The sequence below is a fragment of the Ursus maritimus genome, unplaced genomic scaffold (genome assembly GCF_017311325.1).
Source record: "Ursus maritimus isolate PB19 unplaced genomic scaffold, ASM1731132v1 scaffold_17, whole genome shotgun sequence".
Lineage (NCBI taxonomy): Eukaryota > Metazoa > Chordata > Mammalia > Carnivora > Ursidae > Ursus > Ursus maritimus.
Window position 1 is genome coordinate 748,451 of NW_024424119.1, and position 11,951 is coordinate 760,401.

The 11,951-nt window shown below is 41.4% G+C and overlaps 1 protein-coding gene across 1 annotated transcript in view; it reads right to left on the reverse strand.

Moving 5' to 3' along the window:
* Window positions 1-1,257: 1,257 nt before the first annotated feature.
* GLDC (glycine decarboxylase) overlaps window positions 1,258-11,951 on the reverse strand; it is a 98,756-nt gene continuing 88,062 nt past the window's right edge. The window contains exons 21-24 of the mRNA XM_040632315.1: window positions 10,631-10,726; window positions 5,960-6,132; window positions 4,160-4,240; window positions 1,258-2,804 (exon numbers count right to left, since the gene is read on the reverse strand). Coding sequence (XP_040488249.1) covers window positions 2,661-2,804; window positions 4,160-4,240; window positions 5,960-6,132; window positions 10,631-10,726 — 494 coding nt within the window. The 3' untranslated portion in view covers window positions 1,258-2,660. The remainder of the gene's footprint in view (window positions 2,805-4,159; window positions 4,241-5,959; window positions 6,133-10,630; window positions 10,727-11,951) is intronic.

An 11,951-nucleotide genomic window follows, 5' to 3' on the forward strand; every position in this document is an offset into this window, starting at 1 on the left:
AACCAGTTAGGCCCTGGGAGGGCTCAGAAGTTGATTCCCACCGATACTCACCCCTAGACTATTCAGGTGTTGCTTTTTCCCAGAAGCTCCTCTTCTATTTAGATCCAGGATATTCTTAAACATGCTTTGGGGGGGGGGGTGCAGTAAACAACAAAGCATAAAAATAGATTCAGGGCAGTCTTCCAAAGATGCTCCAGACTCCAGGCCTAGGACATCAGGTCATTTGATCCAGTGGCCTCAGTTTCTTTATCTGGAAAATGGGTCTAAGCTACCACTCATCCTGCTAACTATAGATTTTGGGATAAGCAAATAAGATGAGAGAGAAAAGTAATCTTTCTTAACCATCTACCAAGGACGAAGCGCTTTACCGGCGTCATTTTCAAGAACACAACAGCATTACAAAATGACAGCTTGCTGGGCATACGAGGCTGTGATTGTTTGAAGAGGACCAGCCTGGGCTCTGAGGCCCATCCAGATTCAGGGCTGGGTGTGGGTGAGAGGAGGGACCCGTCAGTGCCTGGCCTCCAAGTCTAGGCAGAAGCTGGCCGTGGCAGGGAGGCCCGCGTTTCTGAGGTAATGCGACTGGCCTGGGCTCACCTTGGTTTCCACTGTAGGCCCTTTCCTGTAGCCGACCTGTTCCTTGACGGGGGCCAGGAAGGGCTGTTCGGCTGACCCCACATAGGAACCTGGTTCCGCTTGCTCATAGCTACTCGGGGCGGGGGAGGGGGGCACCAGCATGGGAAACTGTGGAAGACCTTGAGGAAATACTAAAATGAACAAACAGGAGCCAGTAAAGCAAAGATAGCAGGGAGAGTGCTCCAGGTGGAGGACACCACTGAGGCAAAGACCCAGAGGTGGGAAAGATGGGCAGAAGCACCAGGGGACATATAAGCACCTGCATTTGCCTCAGATATACTTTCCAGTGACGAAGAAAAGAGCTACTGTCCACTCTGTTTTCATATGCTGTCCTTCTTCTGAAGGGGCTATTCCATACCCTGATGGCTAGTCTGTGCTGCAAGCCTGGTTTCCAGCACAGGAAGGGCACAGTCTCCAGGTATATAGTGACCGGGGCAATGTGGTAACCTGTTTTGACCAGATGCCACTGGAGTTGTGCAGCTTGGGTTTAAATTCAGGTTCTCCCTCGGGGTGACCTTAGGCATCTTGCCATACCCTCTTGTGTAAAAGTGGACTACTGTGAGGTTCCAATGAGATAACACATCTTAAACACTTAGAATAGTACCTGACCCCAGAGAAGAACTCAATAAGTATTAACCATTTAATTATAATGTGAAAAAAACACATGGATCCCATCACTTCTCTACTGCTTAGTTAGGCTGAAATAAACTGTTGTACAAGTGTTTTAAGTGTGAGAATAAGTGGACCACTGGCAGAGGTTTCAACAGAGCACTAAACCCTCTCTCCACATGACTATCACAGGAGCTTGAGTAACAGCTGATGAAGCTGCCATGCAAAGAACCAAGTAACCAGGAATCGAGCAAGTACGCACAATCCGGGAAGAAAATCGGAAGCAGTTGCTGTTTCTAGGGGAAATTTATTTTGTGGCAGAATGCTAGTTGTGGGCCCGAAACCCATTTCCCCCTTTTTATTTATCTAACAAACTCCTGATTTTCTTTGACGCACTAACATACCCAGGTAAAAGACCTCCTCATACTACCTTGCAGCTAGAAGCGGCTGAAACAATCCCTGGCCAGATAAAAGCAAACAGAAGTTACTGGGTCGAATCTCTGGGAAAGCATTTCAAAAGAAGTCAATGTGGATGGAATTTGCCTTTTGTCTTTTGTTTTTCTCCCTTTTTCCTATCTAGAATGGTTATGTGATGTCAATATGCAGCCTCAATCTTAAGACCATGAGGATGAAGACTCCATACAAAGGAAGGCACAGCAGGAAGACGGAAGGAGCACTAGACCTTGGCTTTTTATCTCTGGACTTAGTGTCTAATGAGAAAAACTGCTACACAAAATTATCAGTTTTGTAAAATGTAAAAACGGCTATTGGCCTGGGTGTTCTCATTGCCCTTCAAATCTCTCTGAACCTAGGCTATGTGGAAATAAGATTGAAAATGGACCAAGAAGGCATTCTTCAAATTGAAATGCTTTTATTAGAATACTAATAATTGCAGATAAAAGGAAACCACACATGGGAAAGGGAAAACACTCAGAAATACTATTACAGATTAGGCAAATTAGAGAAACATTTTCTTCAGTGTATACAAAATGTAAACATTTGCCCTGGGATTTGCCCACCTCACAGATGGCACAGTCCACAGGGACTTATTTGGAACAAGAATCTATCAGAGTCTACAGTATAACCTCTATAATGTCTCTGCACTTCCTACGCTGAATGTTAAAGTCCCTAGCCCACCCCAAATTTTCTATGCAAAAAACTAAATGGCTTTCAATCAAGGCAACTTGAACATCAACTGCTACATGTGGAAGTAGGCACTGAGGCGTATCAGTCTTCCAGTGAGTTTCCACTCACCATGCTAATGGTATTTACATTTACCTTGACAGAGATTACAAAAATATACACAGTGTATAAAACCCCAAGTTGAGTCTGGGATGGAAAATTACATAGCTCTTGCTCATCAAATGCTCCAGAGAAAGACATCAAGTCAGTCGCTTGAAGTTAGGGAGACAGGACTAAGAAGAGGCCCTCTTCTGTTCAGAAAATGGGGACTCATAAACTTCCATGGGTGGGCAGGTGCAAACCAGGTGCTGATCTCCATAGATGTCATCAATCCGGGCAATGGTTGGCCAGAATTTGTTCTCTGGTTTCACAAAAGGCTGCAAGGGACAAAAGTTGGAAATATTCTGGGGTATTCTGAAACATTTCTCTTGGGGAAAGAGGAGATTGCAGTGATGTCCCCACAGCCTAACCGCAATAAGTGCCCAAAAGTATAAGAAGGTAAAACCCACACTCCTATTTTTATTTATGGTAGCCAAAATACAGAAGCAACCCAAGTGTCCAGTAGATGACAAAGATGTTATGTAAGTGTATGTACGTATACACACACATATACACACTGGAATATTACTCAGCCATGAAAAAGAATGAGATCTTGCCATTTACAACAACATGGACGGACCTAGAGAGTATTATGCTAAGTGAAATACATCAGACAAAGAAAGACAAATACATCATGATTTCACTTACATGTGGTATCTAAAAAACAAAAAAGAAACAGACCCATAAATACAGAGAAATGATATTTGCCAGAGGGGAGGGTGTGGGCGATGAGCAAAATGAGTGAAAGGGAGTGGGAGGTACACGCTTCCAGGTACAGAATGAATAAGTCAGGGGGATAAAGGGTACAACATAGGAAAGAGTCAATAGTATTATAATAGCATTTTTTATGGTGACAGATGGTAGCTACACTTGTCAGCATAACGTGTCAAGTTGTCAAATCACTACATGGTATACCTGAAACTAATGTAACATTGTGTGTCAACTATATTCCAATACCAAAAAAAAAGCTAAAAGCCACCCCTTAATTATTGTCCCCCAAAATCCAACTTTTGACTCTTGTCTCCACCCTGCCAAAGAGACTATGGAGTATCTTTTTCATGTAAGAATCAGAAAGGAAACAAAAACTATATTTGGTACATTTGGGGCTATCTCCCTGTTGGATGATAGTAGAAATTTGACAGAGACTCCTATTTGGTCTTCCTCAACCATGAACCAGGTGGCTTCCCAAGCCTATGGCTGACACTCCGACCTCAGAAATCTGAAAGCCAATGCCTGTGTTCTGCATCACTTGTCATGACCCATTTAAGAAAGTGTCCCACGTAGGGGCACCTGGGTGGCTCAGTTGGTTAAGCTCAGCTCATGATCTCAGGGTCATGAGACTGAACCCCACGTTGGGCTCTGTGCTCAGTATGAGTCTGCTTGTACCTCTTCCTCTGCTCCTCCCCATCCCCTGCTTGCTCTCTCTCTCTCTCACTGACTCAAATAAATAAATAAATAAATAAATAAATAAATAAATAAATAAATAAAATCTTTATATTAAAAAAAAATCATCCCACGTGTAGTTACTATAATGAGGCTGCAAGGATGGGCGCCCCTTCAGATAGGTGATGGCCCTTCATACGCACGTGAACACTATACCAGCTGGCCCATTCAGCTTCAGAGAAGAACTTACAAGTGGGAATGCTGCCACCTCTCTGGAATAAGGCCGATCCCAGTGGGAGGATGTGACGCAGGTCAGGGAATGTGGAGACATCTGAGACAGACAACACAGATGGGAAAGGGATCAGAGTAGAACACTGCCTTCTCCTCCTGTGCTTTGTTTCAGCCAGTGAGCTGATGGAAGCCCAGGGACACAGGGCTGTTTTGTTTAATTTCAATTTAAGGGGGAAGAATTGTGATAGGAAACTTTTTATTGTGAAATATTTGAAATATCAGAAAGTTATGGTAATATATTAGAACATCTACCACCCAACCAACATAAATCAACATTTTGTCATATTTGCTTAACCTTTTAAAATAAGCACTGCAGAGGGGCGCCTGGGTGGCTCCATTAGTTAAGTGTCTGACTCTTGGTTTTGGCTCAGGTCACAAGCTCGGGGTCCTGGGATTGAACCCTCTGTCAGGCTCCACGCCTAGCCGGGAGTCAGCTTGAGATTCTCTCTCTCCCTCTGCCCCTTCACACCCCCATTTGTGCTCGCTCTCTCTCTCTCAAAATAAATATGTCTTTAAAAAAATAATAAAACAGGGGTGCCTGGGTGGCTCAGTTGGTTAAGTGTCTGCCTTCAGCTCAGGTCATGATCCCAGGGTCCTGGGATTGAGCCCCACATTGGGCTCCCTGCTCCGCGGGGGGGTCTGCTTCTCCCTCTGCCTGCCCCTGCCCCTGCTTGTGCTCTCTCTCTCTGTGTCATAAAATAAAAATAAATAAATACAAACAAACATTGCAGATACAATTGAAGCTGCCTATATATATCCCTCCATCTCATCTCTTACGGTACTCCCCAGTGATAACCACTATCTTAAATTTGGTGTTCACCATGCTGATGGTTTTTATACTATTACTGCATATATGCTTAAACAGCATATAGCATAGTTGGGCACATTTTAAAATCTTATTATCATCCTGTGAGTATTATTCTCCACTTGTTTTTGTAACTCAGTATTATGTTCTTTAGATGTCTATTGCCATTTTTAAAAATGGCCTAAATCCTTAGAGAATCAGCAGTATCCACAGAAAAGAGAAATAATAATAAACAAGATGCCTTCTCCTGCCAGCCATTGACCCAGGTACCCGACCTTTATCTAGCTGGGCACTCTGGAACTTGCCTGGGCTTCCCCAAGCACCTCAGACTTGTTCTCTGGCTTGGGGCCACAACAGCACAACCACAGGCTTCATAGTATTTTCAATTCATGACCACCACCCCTCCCCGCCCCCAGCTTAATAATGTCTGGACCTAAAGAGAGACAGTTCACAAGCTCACAATAAACATGTTTCGGATTTTCTCCAAAATAGGCCATAACATTATAAAAGGCTGAGTACCAATTAATTGTTCTAAGAGATAACGGCTCCAACAGAAGAACGTGTCTATCCAGAGTTTGTGAGGTAAATAATCTCACTAGGGTGCATCAAAGAGAGACATAGAATGATAAGACTCCCCAGGTGGACAGTTCTTCAGCTTCTGCTCCCGCCTTTGGCAGCCAGGTGGGTGCATGTGGGTATACCTCCCACAGTGACAAAACAATCACATAAACAAAATTATAACGTTTCTCAAAACACCCACATTATACTTGAGTAACTGCTACTATGTTGTTCAAGAAGATTTAAATTTGCAAGTAATGAATTTTTTCAGAAGAATGTCTTATTTTAGGCAAGAATAATATCATCTTCTGATGGGAGTTCAAGGGTTGCTGGCACACTGTCCATACCCAGTCTTCTCTATGACACATTTTGGATAAAGTACCAGTGCCTACGCACCTTTAGTGGATTGACATTGGGGTCAATGCGGCCCTCCTCAATGTCAGCGATTTCCTGACGAATGCTGATCATGGCATCACAGAATCTATCCAGCTCTGCCTTGTCTTCTGACTCAGTAGGCTCAACCATGAGAGTCCCTGCCACCGGCCAGGACATGGTAGGGGCATGAAAGCCTACAAAAGAGATAGGGGAACTTGTGTCACTAACTTTGACCTCCCCAATTTAGAAGAGATTCTCCCCATCCTATAATTTATCCTGAGGAAATCACTGGGTAAATGTACTTACATATATAATTTGCATATATATATATGATTCATCTCAGCATGTTTATGCAAGAAGAAAGAAAAACTTAGAAAATAAATGAACATCCAACACTAGAGGATCAGTTAAGTTTTACAGGGTATCCATACAATAAATATGCAGCCATTCAATGTATGTAAATTTATATTTGCTAAACTGAATAAACATTAAAAATATTAAGTCAAAAAAGCAAGCTACATTATAATGAGATCCATTTTATTAAAAAAGTGACAAAGTGTTCATGTATACATATCTTATGAAGGAAGACACCTTGAAGAATACCAAAATTTTAACAGGGGTTATCACCAAAATATGAGACTGAGATTTTTCTTTCACTTTGTATTTGTTTTAGAAGCTATAATACTTGTGTATTACTTGTAATTAAGAGAAATTAAAACATCATAGCCTATCACAAGTTAAATAACAAGATAGCAACCATAAGCCTGAAGTGAGTGTTACTGTCCCCATTTTACAGATGGGGAAACAAGCTTGACCAGGACATGGAAAGCCTTTTGTCTTTACACTGAATACAGGCTGAAGGTATTTCTGTTTCCAAAAGTTTTCATATGTAAAATGAATCAACAAGACACATGCTTGAGAGAGATTTCCTGGACAAAAGCCAAAAACAACTTTTTCCCATTTTTACCCTTTTTCTATAAAACTATTAAAAGATGACAAACAGCCTCAGAGTTGATATACCTGTCAGCTAAGTTTAAATGGTTCCCAAATTCTGATCTGCATAAATCACATGGGATGCTTTAGGGTCATGCCTATGTGCTTTAAGGGATTGTCTCCTCAACATGTTATAAACATTTTCGAACAGTAAGTTGAAAAGAATATAGAGTGAACACCCATATACTGTTCACCTTGATTCTACAGTGATGCTCTGTGTGCTTAATCACGTATCTATTCATCCATCCATCTTATTTTTGATGCATTTCAAAGTATGCTCCAGTCATCAGTACACTTCTCCCTTAAATACTTCAGCATGCATATTATTAACTAGAATTCAATATCTGTTCACATGTATTTGTGATAAAATTTACATAGAGTAAAATGCACAAATCTTAAGTTTATCATTTAGCAAGTTGTGACAAATACATAAAACTATGTCACTCAAACTGGAAAAGGATTTAAAACAAAAACAAAAACAAAAACAAGCTAATCTCATTACCCATTAAGTCCAACCTCAATTCCATGTGTGAGCAAATTCAGCCCAACATATCCTGCTGTAGTGGTTCCCATATTTTAAAACCATCAGAGTTGTCTTAGGAACGCAGATTCTTGGATCTTCAGCCTCATTCAGGAAGTCGAAAGTAAGGTGCAGAAATCTGTAAGTCTTAAAAACTCTCCTGGTGACAAGAATCACTCACTGTGTTTGGAAACCTCTGACCTAAAGCAGTGTGCCCCACATTTGGCTGTTAAGACTCATCTGTGGGGGGCGCCTCGGTGGCTCAGCCATTAAGCATCTGCCTTTGGCTCAGGTCATGATCCCGGGGTTCTGGGATCAAGCCCCACATTGGGCTCCCTGTTTGGCAGGAAGCCTGCTTCTTCCTCTCCCACTCCCCCTGCTTGTGTTCCCTCTCTTGCTGTCTCTGTCAAATAAATAAATAAAATCTTAAAAAAAAAAAACACTCATCTGTGGGATGCTTGTTAAATATATAGGTTACTGGGCTTCTCCCCTGGAAACTCTGATTCAGTAGGTGTGATTAAGAATCTGTGTTGTCATTCTCAATTGCTATTTTGGGGAGTTTTGGGGGTTTTTCTGTTTTCTTTTTGTTTTGTTTTACTTAGCCATTCATTCATTCATTCTCTCACTTTTTTTTTAAGTTTACTTATTTAAGGAATCTCTACACCCAATGCGGAGCTCAAACTCATGACCCCGAGGTCAAGAGTGGCATGCTCTGCAGACAGCCAGCCAGGCACCCCATTCTCTCACTGATTAAACATGTAAGTTCTGAGGTGCTTACTAAGTGCGAGGCATCTGTACAATTCTAGACGTGGGGCAAGTGTGGCAATCACTCTATCAAACATTAAAATAAGGTCAAGTTTGGAGATAGACCAAGACTTGGAAATACTGGGTCATAACTTCAATTACAACTTCCTCCTCACCCATTCTCTCCCTCCCTGAAAATGCTGCTGCTGCCAGACATGTGATGCAGACAACACATTTCGGAAGTGAAGGGAGAGCCTGCCTGAACCTGCCGTCACTCAGCCCTTAGCTGGGACGCCCGAGTCAGGTTACAAAAGCAACCAAGAGATTCTGAGGGGCTGTTAACTTCATTAATGAAAACTTTCTTTGGCTTTCCCATTTATTATCAGTATAACTCTGCATGATAAGATCATGCATTCAGGAGAGGAATGAGCCACACATGTGGGATTCCCATTATGATGCAGTAGTAAAACTATTAAATTATTGAAGCTTTCACTTTCCTTATTAAGAGAAGTTATTCAAATTATTATAATTCAGATAGAACTCCACACCCATTGAAAGGCAAAGTTCTCTACACCTTAGCCTTTCTGAGAGTTGAAGCGCCTTTGATATTATTGATAATGTCACTAAAACGTGTATTTCAATCAGGACTATGCTGAATTAACACCCACTAATTCACAAAGGGCCTATGTCTTTCAAAATTCTTCCAGGAAAATTGCACTGTCTCTATGAAATCATATTCCTATGGTGGAAGGAATTCTTCCTAAGGTGAAGGAAGCCTATTCCTTCATCTACAGAAGCAGCTGAAACAGCTATGTCACGACTGAAGTGGTTATAAAATTCAAATGCCATTGGTCTCGAACACTTCTATAGGTACCTGTTCTACTTCCTTCACCATTACACCAACTTATCTCTTCATGGACTCCTTTGTTTACCAAGACTGGAACAGGAATAAGAATTTACCAGAAACATAGGCAAGACAACACACACATACACACACACACACACACACACACACACGCCCCAAATAATCCAATTTAAAGTGGGCAGAACACATGAACAGACATTTCTCAAAGAAGACATCCAAATGGCCAATTGACACAAAAAAAGATGCTTAACATCACTCATCATCAGGGAGATGCAAATCAAAACTATAAGATATTACCTCATAACTGTCAGAATGGTTAAATTAAAAAACACAAGAAACAACAAGTGGTGGCAAGGACGTGGACAAAAAGAACTCTCTTGCACTGTTGGTGGGAATGCAAACTGGTGCAGCCACTCCAGAAAACAGTATGGAGTTTCCACAAAAAGTTAAAAATGGAACTACCCTATGATCCAGCAATTGCACTATTAGGTATTTACCCAAAGGATACAAAACTACTGATTAGAAGGGATATGTGCACCCCAATATTTATAGCAGCATTATCAACAATAGCCAAATTATGGCAAGAGCCCAAATGTCCTCCAAGTGATGAATGGATAAAGATGTTGTATATGAAATATTATTCTGCCATAAAAAAAGAATAAAATCTTGCCATTTGCAACAACATGAATGGAGCTAGACAGTATAATGTTAAGTGAAATAAGTCAGTCAGAGAAAGACAAATATATGATTTCACCCATATGTGGAATTTAAGAAAGAAAACAAATGAATAAAGGGGGCGGGGGAGAGAGGGAGGCAAACCAAGAAACAGACTCTTAACTACAGAGAACAAACTGATGTGACCAGAGGGGAGGTAGATGGGGGATGCATGAAATAGGTGCTAGGAATCAAAGAGTAACTTATCATGATGAGCACTGAGTAATGTATGGAAGTGTTAAATCACTACATTGCACACCTGCAGCTAACAAACACTGTATGTTAACTGTAATGGAATTAAAATTAAAAACTTAGTTTAAAATACTTAAAAAATAAAGAAATGTAGGAAACAGCAACCATTACCATTTTCTTTGGAGTTTTTTTTTTTTTTTTTTAAGATTTTATTTATTTATTTGACAGAGAGGGACACAGCCAGCGAGAGCGGGAACACAAGCAGGGGGAGTGGGAGAGGAAGAAGCAGGCTCCCAGCGGAGGAGCCTGATGCGGGGCTCGATCTCGGGACCCTGGGATCACACCCTCGGCCGAAGGCAGATGCTTAACAACTGAGCGTTTTTAATTCTGTTAACTACAAAGACTTCTTTTCTAGGATGCCAATGTATTCAAGATATATGATTTAATATCTTTTGAAGGGTATGACCAACGCAGTCATAGGCCAAGTGTTTTCTCTATCATTGCGAAGGTCACCTAGAACCCTGGAATCAGCGTTTTGTTTACTATGGTGCCTGCACATTTGGTCTGTGCCTTGAGGAGGTGGCCCACAGCCAGCATGGAAAGCTACATGAATGTCAAAAACCTGAGTTGCCCCAAAAGGAGTTGCTCCCATAAGGTCACTCACCGTAGTCCTGAAGCCTCTTGGCCACATCCACAGCCTCAATATTTGCAGACTTTTTGAAGGGTCTTGTATCCAAAATAAATTCATGAGCCACATAACCTGAGAAATTGTTTCAGCTCAAGATTAGCATCAGCTTGTTTTACCCAAGCAAATGAACAAATAAATCAGCTTTTTAACACATATCAACAAGTACCGAGAAGCCATGATCACTTGGTCAGTTCGTAGTTGGCAACAAAGACCTCGTCTACTTTATTAGTAATTATAATTATAAAATATAAAAATAATTGTAAAAATAAAAATGTTTTTAAAATGTCAGGCAATGTGTCCAATCCTTAGTGCACAACACACCCCTGAGCCAAGAGGCTGATGGGAGGTGGGACTTTGCTGCCAATGCACGGCTGCAGTGTTTGCCTGCGGAGTCCTAGGGATGAGATGTTTTCTACTCTGAGGTTATAAAATCTACTTCCAACAGTTAAACATGTCATCACAGGCCTGACCCTTTTATTACAAAATATTTCTAGAGCTGAAGATCCATTGATACTGTTTTCAGCAACTCTGCGCCCAGCATCAAATGACTTTCTTCTGCGTATATGTAAATACATAGTGAACCTTATCTGTAAGGCACATACATTATTGTATGTGATTCTTCAAAGGGGCTCTTTAAGTTTTGGTTTCAGGCTTCAAGCTGAGAATTAGAAATTGAGGCTGTCAAACACAAGTGGCAAGAAGCTGACGAAGCCAAGGCCCTGGGAGTCAGTTCATTTTGCTCTAGGCTGCCATTTCCCCAGTGTGAGCTATTTGATCACCCACNAGGAATAAACCAGCACCTAAGTCAGTATTTGCATCAACAGAACATCATTTCTGGGGGCTTCCAAATTCCATGGCCCACACAACTGATGAGTTTCCTTCTAAGAAAGGATGCTCATGAGATAACAATGTACTCCTTCTTCTTCACCTACTTTCCTGACTCTCAGCATGAATCTACTTACAGATACGTGGAGCAGACATAATTCTGCAAGCCTGAGAAGAATAGCTCCAGTCATTAGTAGCTCCTGAGATCGTCTGTAATCGCTCTGCTTCTTATGTAATGAATACATAAGAAAGGGCTGGTTTTGTTAGAAAAATGAAAGTATGAGAACCTGAAGCTTTAAATATACTGTCACTGGATATTTTTAAAATATTCTTTCTAACGATGGGGATTAAATTTGTAAGAAGTGGGATTCAAAAGTAGAAAGTTGTATTCATAGCTAGGTAAAGTCAGGGGGAATTGTACCTAAAAGGAATGACCAGTTGGAGTTTTGGCCGGGGGCGGGGGGGGGGGGGG